Below are 22104 nucleotides of genomic sequence, written 5' to 3' on the forward strand. Positions count from 1 at the left end.
GCAAACTTTTAGAAACTCACACATCAAAGAGCTATGACTGCCTTACAGCACTTTCCATGCACCAGCCACTGTCTCAGTGCTTTCCGCATAACTCCTTTAGTCGCTATAGCAACCATACTAACATTAGCTTCTCAACATGAGGAAACTGAGGTTAGGAAACCTTCCACGATCACACAGCAGCGGCGGAGGCAGAATCTTCAAGTAGTTTGGGTTCACAATCCATGGCAAAAGCAATGTCCTTTCACGCGTGTGGCCTTCGTCAAGTCGTTTACCCATCATAGCTTTCGTAAGAGGGCTAGGAATCACTACCAGCGAAGCCTTTAAAGCAGCCGCGAAGGAACCGGTCGTCAGTGTCTCCAGTAGCCTACGCAGATAAGCACGCAGGCGCACATCAATGGGTTTGCTTTCTAAGGTTTGGGTGCGACAGCAGAGGGAAAGTCGGCTCCTGGGGTCGCGCTGCAAACGTCGCGCGGCAGGCATGCTTTGCGGCAGGCGACTAGTTTGTAGCCAGTCGTTGTGGATCTGCGGCCTGTGAGACAAGGGCACTTCGGTGGTTCGGTAAGAGCTGCTAATCTAAGCGCGGCGCTTAGGAAGCTTCCTTATGTGGTCTGCTTGACAAATATCCTCTTGGTTTGGGTGTGCCCCTCTTCTAGGCCCGAACTCTAGCGTGTCTGCTTTCCTGGGCCCCTTCACCTACGTAGCCATTGTCCCCGACGCCTGGAGCTTGCCCCTCTCTCCAGGTTAGTTTAGTTCTCTGGTTGACTAATACTTTGATCTCCTGTTTTTTTAACCAGAACTCTACACGTCTTTTCCGGGCCTTCAAGCGCCTGTATTATTCGGCCTCGCCAGCCTCTTTATCTCATTTCGCTTTTCAGTCGTGGGCTCCGGCTACTCTGGGGCCTCTGTCCCGGGCGTACCCAGCGCCTCCCGCTGTAACTCATTCTGTTCCCTGCTGGAACACGCTGCCCGCTGACCTTCACTTGGGGAACTCTAAATCTGTTGCGTGCATTTTTTTTTTTTTTTTTTTCATGCATATTTTTTTTTTTTTGTCTCATGCATTTTTAAACCTTGTGGATGCTTCTTCCTCTGAGCTTTTACCCGTTTGTGTTCCTTATAGTGTGTTCCAGTTCTCAGTGTGTGACTGCAGTGTGTACATGTGTTGAGCTGCTGCTTTCTCCCATCTCAGTGCCTGAAATGTAATTCCTCAGTAGAAAAAACATTAGACATTGAATTCATCAGTATAAATCGACTAAGCATGTTCAATTACACTCACATTTGTGCGTGTGTGCGCATGCTCTTTAAACAGTTTTTCTTAGTTTTTCTCCCTTTAGTGTTGTCATCCTCTACCCACCAAATCCTCTTCCTTTGTCTGTCTCTCTCCCTTCCCCTTCCTCCCTCTCTCCTTTATTCTCCTTTTACTTAACATAATTATATATTTGTCATTGTGTATTATTCTTTTTTCCCAATATCTGCCATCCGGGCGTGGTGGCGCACGCCTGTAATCCCAGCATTCGGGAGGCTGAGGCAGGAGGATTGCTGAGAGTTCGAGACCAGCCTGGGCCACATAGTCAATTCCAGGTCAATCTCAACTACATAGTGAGACCCTGTCTCAAAAAAAAAAAAATATCTGCCATATTCTATTGAGTACTCATTGACTCATTGTCCAGTAGGAGAAACATACAAATAAATGGCCCATTATAGTGATCTGCACAGTACTCCTGCGGAAGTTGAGAGTGCTGTTGGAACACAGGAGGGAGACTTGGTTCAGGAGGGTTTCTCAGAGGTGTTACCTAGGTTGCTATAGAAAGAATGGATAGAAAAATGTAAAAAGGTGGACTTGGTAGCTCATACCTATAATCCCAGTGTTTTGGGAGGCTGAGGCACTAGGTCTGCAAGTTTGAGCCCAGCCTGGACAATTTAATGATTAAGCAACACCCTGTGTCAAAATTTTAAAATAAAGGTTTGGATGTAACTCAGTGCAGAGGCTCTGGTTTAAATCCCCACTACTACGATAAAACAAGATACAACCAAAAAAAGTCATGTTTTGTGCTTGTACCTCTTCTCAGTTTTCTTCAGATCTATTTCAGAGAATTAGGATTACTTAGTCAAAAAAAAAAAAAAAACACACTTCTTTGACTTTTGGGAAAAAAAAGACCGTATCAGTATCAGAATTATTGTGCATTATCCTTTAGTTTTAGTTCTAAAGAATGTTTCATTTGATTGTACTCTTATGGCATTGTTACTGTTATTATTTTTATCTTCCCTTACAGTCATGCCTTTCTTTGATGTGCAGAAAAGACTGGGCATTAGCTTAGATCGCCACATGACAATCCAAAGTTCTGAGCAGCCTTACAAAATTGCTTCTCGATGCCATGCTTTTGAAAAAGAATGGCTAGAATGTGCACATGGAATTGGTGCTACCCGGGCGGAGAAAGAGTGCAAGATAGAATATGAAGATTTGGTAGAATGTTTGCTTCGGCAGAAAACGGTGAGGCAGTGGTGGAGATGGGAGCCGAATTTCTTTATTTCTTTGGGGGTATTCTGAAGTGTTTTAAATTGGTTATTAGGCCGTGCCTAATGTAAATTGGCAAAAATTTATGGTGAAACGTCTTTTGTACTCAGGATCCATGATGAGGAAGGTAAGTGCTTTTAGATATAAGGAGAGGCCAGGCATGGTAGCGCATGCCTATAATCCCAGCACTGGGAGGCTGAGGCAGGAGGATCACTGTGAGTTCGAGACCAGCCTGAGCTGCACAGTGAGTTCCAGTTCAGTCTCAACTACGTAGTGAGACCCTGTCTCAAACCGCCCCCCACAAAAAAAATTTAAAAATAGATATAAGAAGGGTCTCTTTCTCAGTGTTCTTCCTCATCTTCTCTGAGATGTTCCCAGCATTACACCATTCTGTAGCCACCAGGTTATCGACTGCATGTGTGTGTGTCCATTTCTTCAGGAGAATATAAAGCAAAGAGTATCAACCTGCTTTGAATCTTTGTCCTTGAGTGAAAATATTTCTTCAGGTTTATGGAGCCCTCGTCGAAGAACAGGTTAAGCCCAGCAAATCTATTACAGTGAACTATAACAATCTCTGGATTAGTTTAATACACTGAACAAGATAGAGATCTTAATGAGATTACTTTAAATAAGCCTATCCAAAAATGTAGGAAAAAAAACTTAGCAGCATGGTATTCACCTCTCAAGTTGCATGAGTTGTATAATATAAAAGGCCCTATTCTCTTTTAGAGAAGAAATCTTTGTGTTTAGGCTATCATTTCGCCTATTGCTGTGTTCTAGATACAACAAATAGAAGTTTATTTTATTTTATTTTTCTTTATTTGAGGCACTCTCTTGCTTTGTTGCCTGGGGTGGTCCCAGATTCATAGGCTCGAGTACTCCGCCTCATTAGAACTACTGGAGTGTGCCGTCATGACTACCTCCAAATAGAAATGCTTTTATTATTTTCAGCTTCTTGGAGTTCAGGGAGACAGTTTAGATTTTCAGTTAAACTTATGGTGAAGTTATCTGGTCCTCATCGTTGTCCTCCTTCCTCTCCTCCTCATACTAAAGATTAAACCAGTGGCCTTTACACTGAGCCACATCCCAACCCATTTTTTATTTTTCATTTTGGGACAAGTTCTCATTAAGCTGCCCAGGCTGAACTCAAACTTGGGATGCTCCTGCCTTGGCTTCCCAGATTGCTGGGTTACTGACATGTGCCACCATGCCTGGCTTAGATCAAAAATTTTTAAGTTCTTGTCTCTTCACATCTGCTGTTGGCATTTAGATACAGTGAAGCCAATCTTGGAATAAGGAAATGTCAGGTAACGTTTTTTATTGCTGTCATAGGAACAGTGATCATTAGGTACTGTATTACTGAGGGACTAAGCAAAGTTAATAGTTGGGTACCTTGGTTCCCATTTATTTGTTCATATCAAAATTTTATCTAAACCTGAAAATTTTTACACCAAGAGGAAACTATGTGAAGTGGAAAGTACATTGTATTAGAGTTAGGAGACCCAGGTTCTGATTCTGGTTCTGCATCACTAGTTTTGTGACTTTGAATTAGTCGCTTGCCCTTCTTGATCTTGGTTTCCTGACCTGGAAAAATTAGAGTTTGCTCCAGAGTCACCTCCTAATCCAGTGAGTTTAGAAATAGGTGAGTTACCATTTTAGAGGCTGCCCTCAAGGACTTAGATACCTTCTACAGATAAAGAAGCTGTTGAATCAGGGAATTAGAACCAAGCAGGGTTCTGATTCTTATCATGAACAGTCCTGTGAAGCCGGGCTGAGCCAAAAGGATCATGAGTTTGAGCCTAGCCTAGAAAATTTAGGGAGACTGTCACAAAATTTTTTTAAAAAGCTCTTTTTGTCTGGGCACGGGGGTGCATGCCTGTAATCCTAGCACTCCAGAGGCTGAGGCGGGAGGATTACTGCAAGGTCAAGGCCTGGGCTACATAGTGAGACCCCATCTCAAAAAACAAACAACAGAAAACACTTATTTTAAGGGCTGGGAAGTTAATTACAGCTCAATGTGAAGACTCTGGGTTCAAGCCCTCATACTGCCCACCCCATGAGATGAGTTACTATTACTGTTCTCAGCCATTATACAATTAAAAATTTGAGGAAGGTTGGGAATGTACCTCAGTGGCAGAGTACTTGCCTGGCATGTGTAAAGCAAAGAAAAACTGAGGCCCTTGCCTACATTCTAAAGCTGCTAATTGTAAGAATTACAGTTAATTATGGTGGAATTGGGATTTTAGCCTGAATAGACTGCACCAGAGCTGCTTTTTATCCATAACACTGATTTTTTTTTTTTTAATTTTTAAAACATTTTCTTGTGGGTGTTTTTTGTTTGTTTTTGGTACTGCGGGTTGAACAGAGCTTGTCACATGCCAACCACACACTCCACTACTGAACTGTGCCTCCAGCCCCACTAAGTGGTTATTGCTTCTGGCTCAGAAAGGTTTGACATATGTTGTCATAGCTCAGCCCTGGCTAGTCCTCTGTTGAGAGACTTCAGAGAGAAATGCTAAGAATGTAATCTTAAATGGTAAGTGTTTATGTCAGTACTTAGGAGGGCCAGGGATTTAGCTCGGTGGCATTGTGCCTGCCTTACAAGTACAAGGTCCTGAGTTCAATCCCCAGTACCAAGAAAAAAGTATTTAGGGTATCTGGGGATTTTTTTTTTAACCAGTTATATCGAGACTCCTTCTTTGAGGTTAATGAGATGTTTCCTGAATATAATACTAATTGTCTTCATGCATTTGAGAAAGTCATTCATTTAAAAAATATTGGAGCACCTATTATGTCAAGAACCTCTCTAGACAATTAAGAATATAGCCGTAAACAAAACAGCAAGAAGTCCCTGACTTCATGAAACTTGTATTCTAGTGGGAGAAAGGACACAAAATTGACCAATAGAATTGCTAAGGGCAGGAGTGGGGATTTAGAGCTTAGTGGTTCCGCCACTTGCCTCACAAGTGCAAGGTCCCAAGTTCGATCCCAGGTGGGGGGGCACAGCCTCCCATGTAAAATTGCTAAATACAATAAGGAAAGATGGAAAGTGTTACATATTAGGATAGTGAGAGAAGAGCTTCACAGTAAGGACATTTTGGCAGAGACAAAGACGTAGATACAAGGGGAAAATGTTCCAGGCAGAGGGGACAACAGCAAGTACAGAGAAGCCTTTGGACAGAAAAAGGAAGAGCCAGGGGAAGTGTTTTAAGGGTTAAGGTCAGAGAGGTAGTCCCTGTAAGCCATTATAAGTTTTCACCATTTTCTTAGTAAGATGAGAAGCCACCGAACAGCTTTGGTCAGAGGAATAATGCCACCACCATTAGTAAGTAGTTTCTGTGTCACAGAATCTAGCAGTCAGCTTATTGCTGTAGCTTTGACATGGTCCCATAACATAGCATGGGTCTGATTTGTTGGGAAGCAGCCACTGGCCCAGCTGAGGAGAACAAACAGCTCAGGGATCAGCAGTGACTAGTAGTTGCACATTTGCGGGCCTTTGCGTTTTTACAAAAAAGAGACCTTCATATTGGCTGTTTCTGCTTCCTTGATACCTGTGAACACTCACTGAGCGGGAGTGCCACTTTCATATTGAGAAGTCAAGAATATATAAACTGTAAGATGATCTTAACTTTTAATATGTATTTGAAAAGACTTTGTAAGAATGCTCCTTTTAAAGTCTTTGTAAATTTTTGAATCCATATAATATGCTGTGTATATGTATCAATACTTATATTACACACAGACAGAAGGCATTTTAGTTTTACTTATTAGATTTTTTTTTTTTTAAGACAGGGTTTCTTTATGTAGTTCAGGCTGGCCTTGAACTTACTCTGTAGCCCAGACTGGCTTTGAACTCTCAGTGATCCTCCTGCCTCTGCCTTCCTAGTTGTTAGATTTTAAGGAGGCATTATTATGTATACTAGAAATTTGTTAAAAACCCTGGGAAACAATTTCAAATTCTTTAAAGTTGGGCTTTAGGGCTGCGGCTGGCTCAGTGGTAGAGCACTAGCCTAGCATGGATGGGCCCTATTCAGTCTGCAGCACTGAAAAAGAAGAAAGAAAAAGACTTCATCTCAGAGACCTCTGGAATGAAAAGCCTTCCAGAGTTTAAAAATGGCACCAAGCCAGATATGGCACTTGCCTATGATTCCAGCACTTTGGGAGGCTGAGGCAGGAGGCTAACAAGATCAAGCCCAACCTAGGCAATGTAGTGACTTAGCGAGACCCTCAAACTAGACGTAGGGATGTAGGATGTAGCTCGTTGTGAAGGCCCTGGGTCCACTCCAGTGAGGTGGAGGTGAGGTGGGGGTAGAGGATGAGGCCAAAAGTAGCTTTCTTGCTTTCTGGTGCGTATTTCCCTCTACTTTAAGGGCTTTTTTTCTTTGGACAGATACGACGCATGAGTATGATCAAGCAGCAGCGGGCTAAGCTGATAAAGGAAGGGACTTATACCCCTCCACCTCACCACCTGGGCAAGGAGGAGTCTACACCCTGAGCAGGGAAGCTGCTGATGACAGGAGGCTGCTGTTCATGCTGTTTTCCACTGGAAAGATTATTCACTGCAAACCTCTGTCAGATGTGTAAAAATAAAAGAATATTCTGCCCTATTTTGTTTTTTCTTAAGTCATACTTTTCCCATGATGTGATTGCATCCTGTTTTGTTTTGGTTTTTGTTTGTTTGTTTCTGGGGGGTTTTTTGTTTGTTTTTTTGTTTTGTTTTGTTTTGAGACAGGATCTCACTATGTAGGTCAGACTGCTCTGGAACTCACTGTAGCCCAGCTGGTCTCAAACTCACAGCAATCCTCCTGCCTCAGCCTCCAGAGTGCTCGGATTACAGGCATGTGCCACCCCACCCGGCTTGCATCCTGTTTTTTTTATTTTGTTTTGTTTTGTTTTGTTTTTTGGTTCTGGGGATTGAACTTGGGTCCTTGCGCTTGCGAGGCAGGCAGGCCACCGAACCGCTAAGCTAAATCCCCGGCCCTCCTGTTTTTTAATTTTGAAAAACTTTCTCTACTTGTGTTTTAAAAATTAGCATTGAAGGAATAATTAACATTTTCTGAATACTTACTGCAATTGAGAAACTTTATGTTATTTGAGGTAGGCATGGTGATGTGTGCCTGTAATTCTAGCCCTTGGGGAGGCTGAGGCAGGAGGATCACAAATTCAAGCTCAATCTGGACAATTTAACAATTTAGTAAGACTCTGTCTCTAAGGGGTAGGGGTGGGGCTAAAGTTCAGTGAAGCCTTAGATTCAATCCCCAGTACTACAAAAATAATACTAATATTTAAGAAATTGGAGTGTTACCTTGAAAGCACAAGGTCCCAGGTTCAATCCCCCATACTAAAAAGAAAAGAAATTGGAGTGTTCTCAGTGCTGGCATTATGGTTTATTTTCAAGAAAACACAAACTTGGGCTGGAAGGAGGAGGCAGTTTAAAACAGTGAATTTAGTGATTCTGTTTTAATATTTAAATCTTTGATCCATTTTGATTTGAGTTTAGTGATGGTGAAAGCTATGGGTCTAGTTATGCATCATATGGAAAGCCAGTTTTTCCAGGACCATTTTAAAAGAAGCTTTCTTTCCTCCAATGAAGGTACTTTGCTCTTTTTTCAAAGATAAGGTTACTCAGTATGTTTAGAGTTGTTTCTGCATCTTCTAATCTATTCTTCTACCCTCTGGTATATTTTTTTGCCAGTACCATGCTGGCTTTTTTTTCTTAAATCACAGTAGCTTTATAGTATAATTTTAAGTCAGGTTGTGATGCTCCCTGCCTTTTGCCTTTATTGCCCAGAATTGCTTTTGCTGTTCTAGGTCTTTTCTTACTTCATTTGTTAGATTAATTCTTAGGTATTTCTTGTTTTGGATGCTACGCTGAAAGGTGTTTTTTCCCTAATTGCTCTCTCAGTGAGTTTGTTGTTTGTGTACAAGAATGCTATTGGTTTTTTAATATTGACTATCTAGCTACAGTACTGAACTTGTCTTTTTGTTTTGTTTTGGTACTGGGAATTGAACTCAGGACCTTGTGCTTACAAGGCAAGCAGTGGCAGTGATGATTTAAATCCCAGCCCTGAATTTGATTTTTTTTCATTGAGTTTATTGGTACTTTTTAAATATACGGTACAATTGCATTCATCATTGGGATCTTGTACCTTTACATGACAGATCTTGGTTCTCATTTTTCCTGCCCTTCCTTCACCCCCTCCACCTTCCCCGATTTACAAAGACTTTGTTTCCATTTTTTCCTTTTCTCATATTTTTTCTTTTCCTTTAATTCCTTTCCCCTACCCTTCCCACTTCCCCTACACCTTTAGCCCTTTTCTTCCTATTTCACATCAGTTAAATGATTTGGGTCTTACATACACTTTTAGTTTTTCACATCAGAGAAACTATTCAGTATTTACACATGTCTTATTTATTTCGCTTATGAGTATGGCCTCAATATGCATCCATTTTCCTATGAATGACTCGTAAGTTTCTCATTCTTTATGGGTGAGTAGTACTCCATTTTATAGAAAAACCACATCTTTATTCAGTGTCCAACTGATGGGCAATTTGGCTGTTTCCAAACTGTGCTGCGATAAACATGGGTGCACATATATCACTGTGATATGATTCTTTTAATTCTTTTGGAAAGATACCCAGAAGAGGGATAGCTAGGTAAAATGGCACCTCTGATCCTAGTTCTTTGAAGTGTGTCCATACTGATTTCCACAGTGGTTGCACCATTCTGCACTCCCACCAACAACAGACAGGGTTCCTTTCTCCTCACAACCCCGCCAACATTTGTTATTGGTTGATTTCTTGATAGCAGCCATTCTTTCTGGGGAGAGGTGAAATCTCAGTGTTGTTTTCATCTGCATCTCTCAACCAGTGATGTTGAACATTTTTTCATATATATATTTGCCACTTTTACTTCTTTGAGAAATGTCTGTTCATTTCAGATGCCCATTTTTGAATCAGAGCTTCATATTTGGGGGCCCTGATATTTTTGAGTTCTTTATATATATTCTAGATAGTAGTCCTTTGAGGAGCAGCTGGTAAAAATTTTTTTCCCACATTGTAGATTGTCTCTTAGCTCTGTTGGTGGTTTCTTTTGTAGTGCCGAAGCTTTTTAATAAGATGAGATCTCATTTGTTGATTTTTTGTGATAGTTCCCATGCTACTAAGGATTTGTTCATAGTCTTTTCCTATTTTAATGTCTTCAAGAGTTCTGCCTAACATCTTCCAGCAAATTTAGTGTTTCTGTTTTAATATTTAGATCTTTAATCCACTTGGATTTTCTTTCTTTCTTTTTTATTTTCTTTTCAATACTGGGGATCAAACTTGGGACCTTGCACTTGCGAGGCAGGTGGTGGAACCACTGAGCTAAATCCCCAGGCCTCCACTTGGATTTTAGTTTAGTGCATGGTGAAAGATAAGGGTCTAGTTTTAATCTTTGATAGGTTGAAATCCAGTTTTTCCAACACAGTTTATTAAAGAGGCTATCTTTTCTCTAGTGAGGATGGTTGGCTCCTTTGTCAAAAATGAGGTAGCTGATTACCTCTGGAGTTGTTTCTGTATCTTCCGAAGTATTCCATTGATCCTCGGGTCTTTTTCTTTGCTGGTACCATGCTGTTTTTATCACAGTGGTTTTGTAGTATAGTTTCAAGTTGGGGATCGTGATATCCCCTGTCATATCTCTGTTGTCTAGAATTGCTTCTGCTATTCTAGGTCTCTTCTGATTCCAAATGAATTTTTGGATTATTTTCTGTAGTTGTGTGAAATACATTGTTGGAATTTCAATTGGGATTGTATCAAATCTGTGTAGCAGTTTTGGTAGTATGGCCCTTTTCACTATATTGATTCTTCCTACCCAGCAGCAAGGGATAGCTTTCTATTTTCTTATATCCTTTTCGATCTCATTTTTCAGAGTGCTATAGTTTTCAGTGTACAGGTCTTTTGCTTTCTTCGTTAGACTGATTCCTAGATACTGCATTTTTTTTATGCTATTGTGAAAAGAATTGTTTCCCTAATTTCTTTCTCAGCAAGTCTGTTATTTGTGTACAAGAAGGCTATTAATTTTTGAGTGTTGACCTTGTATCCAGCTACTCTGCTAAAAGTGTCAGTTAAGTTGAGAAGTCTTTTGGCAGAGTTTTTTGGGTCTCCTGTGTAGAGTATCATATCATCAGCAAATAATGACAGTTTAACTTCTTCCTTTCCTATCTTTATTGCTTTAATTTCTTTCTCATACCTAATTGCTGTGGCTAATGTTTCCAGAACTATATTGAATAGGAGTGGTGATAGTGGACATCCTTGTTTTGTTCCTGATGTTAGCATGAAGGTTTTCAGTTTTTGGCCATTTAATATGATGTTGGCTGTTAGTTTTTCATAGATAACTTTTATCAAGTTGAGATATAGACCATCTATTCCAGTTTTCTGCAGAGTTTTATCATGAATGGGTATTGAATTTTATCAAATGCTTTTTCTACATCTATTGAGATCATCATATGGTTTTTGTCCTTGACTCTGTTAATATAGTGTATTACATTTATTGATTTATGTATGTTGAACCATCCTTGCATCCTGGAATATATCTGACTTGGTCAAGGTGTATGATCTTCTTGAAAATCCTCTGTATTCTGTTTGCCAGTATCTTACTGAGGATTTTTGTATCTATGTTCATTAAGGAGATTGGCCTGTAGTTCTCTTTTTTGGTTGGTTCTTTGCCTGGTTTTAGAATCAAAGTAACACTTGCTTCCAGGAATGAATTTGGAAGTATTGCTTCCCTTTCAATTTCATTGAAAAGTTTAAAGAGTAGTGGCAGTAGTTCTCTAAATGTCTTGTAGAATTCAGCATTAAAGCCATCAGGACCTGGCTTTTCTTAGTTGGTAAACTTATAATTATGTTTTCAATTTCACTGATTGTAATGGGGGGTGTTTAGAATTTTTTATCTCCATTCAACTTTGGTAATTTATAAGTATCAAGAAATTTGTCCATTTCTTCAGTGGTTTCCATTTTATTAGAATACAGATTCTCAAAGTAGGTACTGGTGATACTCTGGATTTCTGCTGTATCTGTTGTGTCACCTTTTTCATTCCTAATTCCATGGATCTGAGCCTTATTCTTTCCTTTTTTTGACAAGGTTGACTAAGGGTTTATCAATTTTATTTATTCTTTCAAAAAACCAACTCTTCGATTCATTGATTTTTTTTTTTAATCATTCTTAGTTCCATTGCATTGATTTCTGCTCTGATCTTTATAATTTCCTCCCTTGTACAAGCTTTGGGTTTTTCTTGCTCTTTTTCTAGGAGCTTAAGATTCATTATTAGGTTGTTTATTTGCGCTCACTCTGTTTTCCTAGTGTGGGCATTCACTGCTATGAATTTTCCACATAGAACTGCTTTCATTGTGTCCCATAGATTCCAGTATGTGGTATTGGCATTATCATTTATTTGTAAAAACTTACCAATTTATTCAATTTCCTCTGTGACCCATTGATTGTTCAGGAGAGTGTTCAATTTCCATGTATTTGTGAAATTCTTATGATTTATGCTATTGATCTCCAGCTTAATTGCACTATGGTCTGATAATATACATGGGAGAACTTCAATTGCTCTGCATTTGTGTAAACCTGTTCTACAAGCTAGTATGTGGTCAAATTTTGGAGAATGACCCATGTGCAGCAGAAAAGAATGTATATTCTGATTTTGCTGGGTGTAACATTCTGTAGACATCTATCAAGTCCATATATTCAAAAGCTTGGTTCAGTTCTAGTATTTCGTTGTTTATTTTTTTGCCTAGATGATCTGTCTATTTGTGATAGTGGGCTCTTTAGATCCCCCACTACAATTATATTTGTGCTTATTTGGTTTTTCATGTCTCTTAATATTTGTTTTATATAATTGGGGCATTAATATTCAGTGCATATATATTTATGATTGTCATCTCGTCTTCATGGATTATTCCTTTACAAGGATGTGATGGCCTTGTCTCAGTCAGTTTTGGTTTCAAATTTACTTTTCTGCAAATAAGATAGCTACCCTTGCTTTTTTCTGGGTCCTTGTAGCATGGAGAACTGTTTTCCATCCTTTTACTTTTAGTCTGTGAGTTTCTTTTTGAACCAGGTGTGCTTCTTGAATACAACATATTGTTAGATTTTGCTTCTTAATCCATTCTACCAGTCTATTTCTTTTGATTGGTGAATTGAGGCCATTGACATTGATGGTTATAACTGGAATATATTGACTTATCGTCATCATGTTATTGTCCTGTTGTTGGCTCTTTTTAATTTTTCCCCCCTCTCCTTTTAGTTTCTTGCCTTGTGCAGTCGGTTTGCTCTGTTGGGCCTCATGGTGTTGCGACCTTCATTGTCTTTTTCTAGGATATTGTTTAGAATTATTTGTTGTGCTGGTTTGGTATTCATCAAGTTCCTCAGGTGTTCTTTGTCATGGAAGTATCTTATTTCCCCACCCATTTTAAAAGAGAGTTTTGGGCTGGGGATTTAGCTCAGTGGTGCCACCGCCTGCCTCATTAGTGCAAAGACCCAAGTTTGATCCCCAGTATCAACAAACAAACAAACAAATAAATAAAAGAGTTTTGCAGGATACATCAGTCAAGGTTGAAGGTTATTTTCTCTTTGTACTTGAAATATCTCACTCCAGGCTCTCCTTGACCTAAGGGTTTGTGTTGAAAAGACTACTGTGATTCTGATGGGCTTTCCTTTGCATGTGATTTGTTTCTTTTCTCTAACTGCTTGTAGTATTTTGTTCTGTTGGGTTTCCAGGATCTTGACTATTATATGTCTAGGTGTAGATTTTTTTGATCATGGCTAATTGGAGTCCTATATGCCTTACTTATCTGTATATCAAATTCTTCCCCTCTGTTATGGAAGTTTTCTGTCATTAATTCTTTGAACACTTTAAGTCACTTGTACTTTCTCCTGCTACTTCATGGATTCCTATCAGTCTTGTGTTATTCTTCTTTGCATCATCTAGGAGTTGTTGGATTGATTTCTCATGATCCCTTACTGTTTTTATGAGATCTCTATTTTCGTGGTCACTGACTGCAATCCTATCTTCTATATCTGTAATTCTATCTTCACATCTGTTCATTCTGCTGCAAATGCTTTCCAAAGAGATTTTAATCTCCTGGATATCTATTTGAATCTGTTTCATGGATTCCATTTTATTTTCCTATGTTGGGTATTCATGGTTTCCGTTTCTTTCCTATGCGGGGCATTCATGGTTTCTATCATAGTCCTGAGCTCATGTTTTTTGTTTTTTGGGTTTTGTTTGTTTGTTTGTTTTGTTTCTTTCTGTTCTACAGTCTCTAATAATGTCTTTCATTGTGCTTACCATCTCTGGGAAATTATTTCTGTTTTGAATTTTTTTTAGAGCCTGATTAATCTGTTTTGTTACTTCCTGTGCTGTGAGTTCAGGGTACCCTGGTAATTGATTGTTGGACTTTTCCACCTCGTTTCCCTTAGAATTTGCTGCTGGTGAACTGGAAGTCTGTACTGTTTAAGTGTTTTGTCATTTTCGTTGTTGTTGTTGGACTGTCTTTAGTTTAATTCCTGGGTTATTACTTTGATCTTCCTGATATCAGTGCTCTTTGGGTTTTGAGTCTCTAATGACTCAGAGACATTCTCAATTTCATAATATCGGAAAGGACAGCTCATTAAATCAATCACAGCCCTTTAGCCCAGTTGATACAATCAGCAACACAGTAGTATCAAGCAAAGCTTAGAGACTGACCGTTGGTGGTAGTTATTAATCTATCACCTTTAACCATATTTAACCAAAATATGTTTATAGTGAATAACCCCTTCAATATAGCAACTTTACCTTTCAGGATTGGGACCTAGAAGGGTTTGAGAGAAGAGGAATAGTTAGGTAAAAGAATAGAAGGTTTCGAGTGAAGCCAGAGGACACAGGATGATCACGTAAACTCTAGGAAACTGTTGAAGACAAGAGGGAAAGACAATGAAAGAACAAAGACAAGAATAGAACAACCTAACAGTAATAGGAAAGCTATAAATTGTACTTTCTTTCCTTTGAAATTAATGACAAGTCAAGCAAAGGAAAAAGAGAAAGAAAAGAAAAAGCAAGAAGGAATCTGAATTAGGGTAGGAAAGGGAACAAAAAGGGAGATGAATAATGTGGGGGAGCAAGAGACTGAGTGGGGAAAAAAAGGAAGTATTTGCAGAATAGGAAAAAAATTTTAAATAATAAGAAAGAATAAATTTGAAGAGCCTCTTTCAGGGTACATCTCTGCTGTCACAATAGCCAATGCGGGCAGCAGTGTGCACAACGAAGTCCACTAGTCTCAGCTAGCCGAGGGCAGACTCCTGAGATTCAGGCTGAATTCTGCTGCAAGGCCGCAATTGAGCTCCTCCCTGACCTCCTGCAGGGTTGACTCTGCCAGGTTCTGCTGCAGGTTCCAGCTGCCCTTTCCTGAAGTCAGTCCCAGTTCTGATGGAAGGTGGTGATCCCTCCACCTTACCAACTGTGGAGGTCTGCTGTGCCTTCAATGCAGTTGTTCACTTCCGCTCTATCTTCTGGCGCTCAGTACAATGGTCTTTCTGAGAGACCTTGCACAAAACAGAGCAACAACAACCAAGAGGGCAAATTACTTTCTCCCTCAGGAGAAAGTTATCCTTTCCTTCCCTGCACCTGGGTAAATAGGACCCCTACTGTCTGTGCTTTTTTGATGTTTTTGTGGTGCTCAGCATTGAGCACCACAGCTGTATCACTGAGATACATCCCTAACCCTTTCCTTTTTTTCTCTCTGTTTTCCTTTCTTTCTTTTAATGGCATTGAGGATTGAACCTAGGACTTTCACACTGAGCTACATCCCAGTCCTTTTTCAATTTTTTAATTTGAGTCAGGGTCTCACTAAATCACCAGGCTGGGCTTAAATTTGCAGTCCTCCTGCCTCAGCCTCCCAAACTGATGGGATTATAGGCATTGCCGGTGCTTTTAACCTTGACTGCCACAACTAAGTACACAAGGGAAAGCACCAAGCGCTTTGCTTTGGCAAGTCCATGAAAACTTTTCCTTGGATTTTTAAAGGAAGTTATTTATGTTGTTCAGAATTCAAAAAGTTACTGGGCCAGGGCTGTAGCTCAGTGGCACTGCACCTGCCTGGCAAGCAGAAGGTCCTGAGTTCAATCCCCAGTACTGGGGAAAAAAAAAAAAAAAAAAAAGAATTCAAAAAGGTAGAAAAGATGTATAACGAAAATATGCCCATAAACACATTTTATTTGTCCCCCTAAAACACATGGTAGCAAATTATTCATATTGTTTCTGCATTTTTCTTTCTGTATTTTCAAGAATGTTCTAAATCAAGCACATGTTCCAGTTAGAGTCAATGAATGAAACTTTCTTAGAGTCCTGGGAGAGAGAAAGGCTGTTTCCTCTGGATTTAGATGTAAATTCTGTCAATATTTTAGGCCTTTACACATTGGCCATGGCTGGGGATTTAGCTGAGTGGTTCTGCTGCCTGCTTCACAAGCACAAGGCCCCAGTTCGATCCCCAGTACCAAAACAAAACAAAACAAAACAAAAAAAACATGGGCAACAAATATTTCTTAAATACCTGCTTTTCCACAGACAAGAAGTATAAAGGTGCATTTAATAGATGGGGAGGCCAAGATGAGAGATAGAAACTGCCCGTGAGAGTGTGACTTTCTGTATTCAGTCCTCCCTAAGAGTAGCTGTGTCCCTACACACTGAAGTTGTGGGAACCAATAAATTCTTTTTTCTTTAAGCTATTTTAAATGACTGTGCAGTGACTTGCAATGCAAAGAGGCACAACTGAATAGTAAAGTATCAAAGTTCCCTGATTTTACACTTTAGGGAAATGAGGATTAGAAAGGTAGCTTACCTGTTGTCAAGTAGCGCTAGAGGCAGGATTTGAATCTAGGTCTAGACTTCCTTTCTGTTCAAGTCCTTGAGATGCCTGTCATAGCAAGAACAACCTGGACAAAGCAATCACAGTTTCCTTGGGGTCTTACAAAAAAAGTGGTATAAGGAATTCACAGGTGAGCAGGGCGCCGGGCAGGTTCCGGCCCAGGAGGTGGTCCTGCTGCCAATGGGAAGACTCCAAGGCTCCGGAGAAATCACCTGGTATAAACCTGTGGTGCGGAGTCATAGAAGAGCTTGGCGTGCAGGACAACAGAAACATGCGGCTCAGCCCTGCTGCCTGTCCCCAAGTTCTGTGCAGAAATTGACCATAGAGGTGGAGCTGGTAAACAGTCCTGTGTCACTGTGGAGGGTTTGTATTCTGGGACCCTGTCAGTTATGTCATACGCAAAAAATACCTGGAAGTGCAGGACCGCTTCCCAGCTCAGCCCACCTAAGAAGATTAAAAGATAACATCTAGGGAGATTAAAAGTTGGGTTGTGAAGTCCATTTAATTAAAATTCAGAGCACCCAGCTCAGCTCTACTATAAGATAAGTCTGAATGAAGTCTCTTAATTCTTAGAGGAAGGAGCTTCTACTTTGGGGAAACTTAAAAATTATTTTTGAACTGGGTGTGGTGGCACATGTGTGTAATCCCAGCACTCAGGAGGCTGAAGCAGAAGGATTGCTGTGAGTTCAAGACCAACCTGGATACATAGTTCAATAGCAGCCTGCACTACACAGAGAGACCCTGTCTAAAAAAAAAGAAAAAAAGGAGGAAAAAAGAAAGAACAAAATACTAAAGCAGAGAGAAAAAGATTGGACATAACCAAATAATTAGCCGTGGAGTAATAGCAAGCACTATAAATATACTGCACTTGATCTTAGTCAAAAGTCTTAGAAGCGATCAAGTACTATAAAAATAATTGAGTCTCAAAAGGAGAGGTGAGGTGGCAAATGCCTATAGTCCCATCAACTCAGGAGGCTGAGGCAGGAAGATCACAAGTTTGAGGCCAGCTTGGGCAATTTAGTGAGATCCTATCTCAAAGGGTCTGGTGGAGCACTTGCCTAGCATGGGGGCAGGTATGGGGGGTTGACAAGAGAAAAAGAATATAGAACATTGAAAAAAAGCGATGCACAACAGTATCAAAAAGAACAAAATACTTAACAATAAATTTAGCTGTGTATTTCACTGTATGTATTCAACTAAAAGAAATCAGAAAAAGCTGGGCGTGGTGGTGCACGCCTGTAATCCCAGCACTCGGGAGGCTGAGGCAGGAGGGTCGCTGTGAGTTCGAGACCAGCCTGGGCTACATAGTGAGTTCCAGGTCAGTCTCAACTAGATAGTGAGACCCTGTCTCAAGAAACCAAAAAAAAAAAAAGTAGAATGAAAAACTAGATGAGATAAACATTGCAGAAAGAAAAATAGTCTGCTTATACCCTTTTTTTTTTTTTTTTTTTTTTTTGTACCAAAGATTGAACTTGGGGCCTTGTGCAGCAGGCAGTGGAACCAGTGAGCTCAATCCCCGACCCACATTCTTCTTCTTTTCATGTCTCTGAAAACTACAAAATAATGATAAGAAAAACTAAAGAAGACTGGTAGGCTGTTTCCAAAATGACTCTTAGCCAGCCACGGGCACACACCTTGTGCTCCCAGCACTAGGGAGGCTAAGGCAGGAGGATCACTGTGACTTCAAAGCCAGCGCCTACTACATAGAGAGACTCTGTCTCCAAAATTAGTTATTTATTTAAAAATTTAAATGTCTCAAATTGGGTGTGGTGGCACATGCCTGTGATCCTAGCTACTTAGGAAGCTAGAGCAGGAGGATTCCAAGTTCAAGGCTACCTGGGCAGCTTAGCAAGATCCTATCTTATAAATAAAAAGAAATGAAATAACTCTCAAGATCCCCAATCCTTGATATCTGTGTTTTGTTTTGTTTTTTAACTTGATCGGTACACTTAAAGCCAACAACAACACAGTTACACCTACCGTGGGATCTTCTGACTTTACACCTTAGGTCTTGGTTCTTGTTTTTCCCATACCCCTGCCGGGAAGGGGTTTCTTTAGCTTACGGTTTGTAGAGGTTTCAGTCCATAGTTGGCTGGCTCCAAGGCGGGGTAGATGGCAGACAGGCCTCACGGAGGAGAAGCATGCGCAAGGTGGCAAAGGTCACAAGAGAGACAGTCATGGCAGCAAAGACAGCAAAACGCAGCAAGTGACCTTCATCCTTTCATCTTATTCTGCCAGGATGGGGGCAGTGCCAAACCGATCCCTCACATGTAGTGTTTTAGTAATCACACGCCTTTCATCCTAGCATTACACATTCCAGATTTAGCTACCTTCAAAAAAGACTGCGTGAGGCTCCGGGGAGGACATCTAGACACACGCCACAGCGTTCCGCCCTTGGCCCCCAAAGACTCACGCACATCCCTGTGTGCAAAAGGTACTCAGTCCATCCCTAAGAGTTCCTAAGGTCCTAACAGTTTCATCGTTGCTGAAAAGTCCAAGTCCCAAGTCTCCTCTGAGATTTAAGGCAAACTCGTAACTACAAGCCCCTGAATAATGAAAAGAAAGTTAAACCTTTCCAACATTCAGTGACACAAGAAAGACATTTTGATTCCAGAAGTTATAGTCAGGGGTTAACAAGGAATGGGAACAAAGCAAGACCAAAATCCAGTAGGGCAAACATTAAATCCTGTAGTTCCCAGTGTAGCATCCAAGGCAATCTTGGCAAGTTGTGAGCTCCAGAGGACTTGGGTGACTCCACCCCTACAGCACTTCCTGTTGTAGCTCCCTGCTTCTCTCTTGGGCAGGCTCTGCACCTTCCTGGCGATGAGCTGGGGCTTTCTTTCTCAGAGGTGGCTGAACCCGGAATGTGTGATGCTGGGGTTAGGGGCGTGTGATTGGCTTGGCACCGCCCTGGATCCGTAATCTGGATGGGATAAAAGGAGCGCAAAGATGTTGCTAAGGTCCCTTCTTGCTTTTGCTACCTTTTGCATACCATGCTCTTTCTGCTCTGCGGTGCCCCTCTGCCATCCACGCTGCCTTGGAGCCAGCCAGTTATGGGCTGAAACCTCTCCTAACTTTAGGGGTTGGGTATTTTGTCTCAGCAATGATAAAAGTATCTAAGATGTGACTTACCTCTTTTTTGTTTCTTTTACTTCTAACGAAGGATACAGAAAAGGAAATAGGGAAGTCTGAGACATGGGGAAAGACGATTAGAGCTAAGGAGAAAATGAAGTAGGAAGGGGTCTTCATGGGTCCAAATTCCACGGCTCTCCAGAAGACCCATGTTCAGAAAATGGTGCAATTGCCTGGGGATTTAGCTCAGTGGTGCCACCACCTGCCTCACAAGCACAACGTCCTGAGTTCAATTCCTGGCAAAAAAAAAAAAATTGGTGGTGTCGCCATGCTCTGAGGGTGGAGTTTTACCTCTCTGTCCTCAAAAGATTGCCCACTGGACAGCTGTGCAAGTCCGAGTGAAGAAGGTTCGGTAGTTTCAAGCTATTTGAGTTAGACAAAAACAGTCTCTGATTTCCTGAAAGATAACTTAGGTAACTTTAGCATCATGATTCAAACACAAGCAGCCTGCTATGGCAGCAAATGGAAGTACACTGCTTAGCTACGTGCCCACTTAAAACTGGAGCCAAAAACAAATAACTGAAGCAAGATAATTTATTCATAGTTTCCCTTGGTTTTAATAACATAGTTCTAGAAAAAAAGGAAGATATCTCACACACACACACACACACACACTCACAAATCATCTACCATTCATAAAAACTGAGAAGTTGAATTTCATGAAAATTAAAATTTAAAGTAGAAAAAGAATAAAATGTGAGATAATGAAAAGATGGAAATAAAGTGTTTGTAGATGGGGAGGGGAGGAGGGGGTGAAGGGAGGGCAGGGGCAAGGGGAAAAAATGAGAACCAAGACCTGTCATGTAGAGGTACAAATTCCCAACAATGAATGTAACTGTACTGTATCCCTAAAATGTACCAATAAACTCAATTAAAGCTGAAAAAAAATATTTAAACTAGATGTGATTGTACAGGCCTGTAATCCCAGTGCTCTGGGAGGCTGAGGTAGGAGGATTGCAAATTCAAGCCCAGACCAGGTAATTTAGCAACTTACTGTGACCCTGTCTCAAAATGAAAAGGGTTTGGGGTATAGCTCAGTGCAAAGGCCCTAGGTTCAATCCTCGTTACTAGGGCAGGGTGGAGAGAGCACAAGGAAAACAATGTTAACTTCTGAGTTGAGGCTGTAGCTCAGGGGTAGAATGAATGCCTAGCATGTGTGAGGCTCTGGGTTTAACCCCAAGTACTGAAGAAAAAAAAATCGCCTTCTGTTTATTTAAAAAAACACTATCAAGGCAGTGAATATCAGGCATGGTGATATGTGCCTAAAATCTCAATACTCTGGAAGTTGAGGCAAGAAGGAACACATGTTCAAGGCCAGCTGGGCAATTTAGACCCTATAGCAAACAAAATTAAAAGGGCTACAAGCTGGGCGCAGACTATATGCCTATAGTCCCAGCATTTGGGAGGCTGAGGCAGGAGGATCACTATGAATTCAAAGCTAGCCTGGATTATATAATGAAGAGTTCAAGGCCAGTCTGAACTACATAGCAAGACCCTACCTCAAAAAAAAAAAAAACTGAGAAGTTGAATTTCATGAAAATTAAAATTTAAAGTAGAAAAAGAATAAAATGTGAGATAATGAAAAGATGGAAATAAAGTGTTTGTAGATGGGGAGGGGAGGAGGGGGTGAAGGGAGGGCAGGGGCAAGGGGAAAAAATGAGAACCAAGACCTGTCATGTAGAGGTACAAATTCCCAACAATGAATGTAACTGTACTGTATCCCTAAAATGTACCAATAAACTCAATTAAAGCTGAAAAAAAATATTTAAACTAGATGTGATTGTACAGGCCTGTAATCCCAGTGCTCTGGGAGGCTGAGGTAGGAGGATTGCAAATTCAAGCCCAGACCAGGTAATTTAGCAACTTACTGTGACCCTGTCTCAAAATGAAAAGGGTTTGGGGTATAGCTCAGTGCAAAGGCCCTAGGTTCAATCCTCGTTACTAGGGCAGGGTGGAGAGAGCACAAGGAAAACAATGTTAACTTCTGAGTTGAGGCTGTAGCTCAGGGGTAGAATGAATGCCTAGCATGTGTGAGGCTCTGGGTTTAACCCCAAGTACTGAAGAAAAAAAAATCGCCTTCTGTTTATTTAAAAAAACACTATCAAGGCAGTGAATATCAGGCATGGTGATATGTGCCTAAAATCTCAATACTCTGGAAGTTGAGGCAAGAAGGAACACATGTTCAAGGCCAGCTGGGCAATTTAGACCCTATAGCAAACAAAATTAAAAGGGCTACAAGCTGGGCGCAGACTATATGCCTATAGTCCCAGCATTTGGGAGGCTGAGGCAGGAGGATCACTATGAATTCAAAGCTAGCCTGGATTATATAATGAAGAGTTCAAGGCCAGTCTGAACTACATAGCAAGACCCTACCTCAAAAAAAAAAAATTTTTTTTTTCTTTCGGTAGCGGGGATTGAACTCAGGTCCTTACATCTGCCAGGCAGGCAGAGGAACCACTGAGCTAAATTCCTGGCCCTCAAAAAATTTTTAAAAAGGTAGCTCACTGGTGCCGCCACCTGTCTCCAAGTTCAAGGTCCCGAATTTAATCCCTAGTATAAATATATATATA

At 40.7% G+C, this 22104-nt stretch overlaps 1 protein-coding gene across 2 annotated transcripts; it reads left to right on the forward strand.

Annotated features, from left to right (window-relative positions):
• Positions 1 to 451: 451 nt before the first annotated feature.
• Positions 452 to 7119, forward strand: Ndufs5 (NADH:ubiquinone oxidoreductase subunit S5). Of its 2 annotated transcripts, XM_033767761.1 has the most exons (4): positions 470 to 558; positions 654 to 740; positions 2271 to 2488; positions 6903 to 7119. In XM_033767761.1, exons 3-4 carry the CDS (start codon positions 2273 to 2275, stop codon positions 7005 to 7007), a joined length of 321 nt encoding a protein of 106 aa, XP_033623652.1. In that variant the 5' UTR covers positions 470 to 558; positions 654 to 740; positions 2271 to 2272; the 3' UTR covers positions 7008 to 7119. The 2 variants fall into 2 exon arrangements, with proteins under 2 accessions (XP_010624160.1, XP_033623652.1); XM_010625858.2 differs by lacking the exon at positions 654 to 740 and having other exon boundaries at positions 452 to 558.
• Positions 7120 to 22104: the final 14985 nt, after the last annotated feature.

The sequence above is a fragment of the Fukomys damarensis genome, unplaced genomic scaffold (genome assembly GCF_012274545.1).
Source record: "Fukomys damarensis isolate Sample0158 unplaced genomic scaffold, DMR_v1.0_HiC HiC_scaffold_23, whole genome shotgun sequence".
Taxonomy (NCBI): Eukaryota; Metazoa; Chordata; class Mammalia; order Rodentia; family Bathyergidae; genus Fukomys; species Fukomys damarensis.

What these genes read in the sequence shown, in the direction of transcription:
- Ndufs5 (XM_010625858.2), top strand. Translation starts at nt 2,273, where the DNA reads ATGCCTTTCTTTGATGTGCAGAAAAGACTGGGCATTAGCTTAGATCGC. An exon ending in GTTTGCTTCGGCAGAAAACG is followed by an intron (nt 2,489 to 6,902) that starts GTGAGGCAGTGG and finishes TTCTTTGGACAG; the next exon opens with ATACGACGCATGAGTATGAT.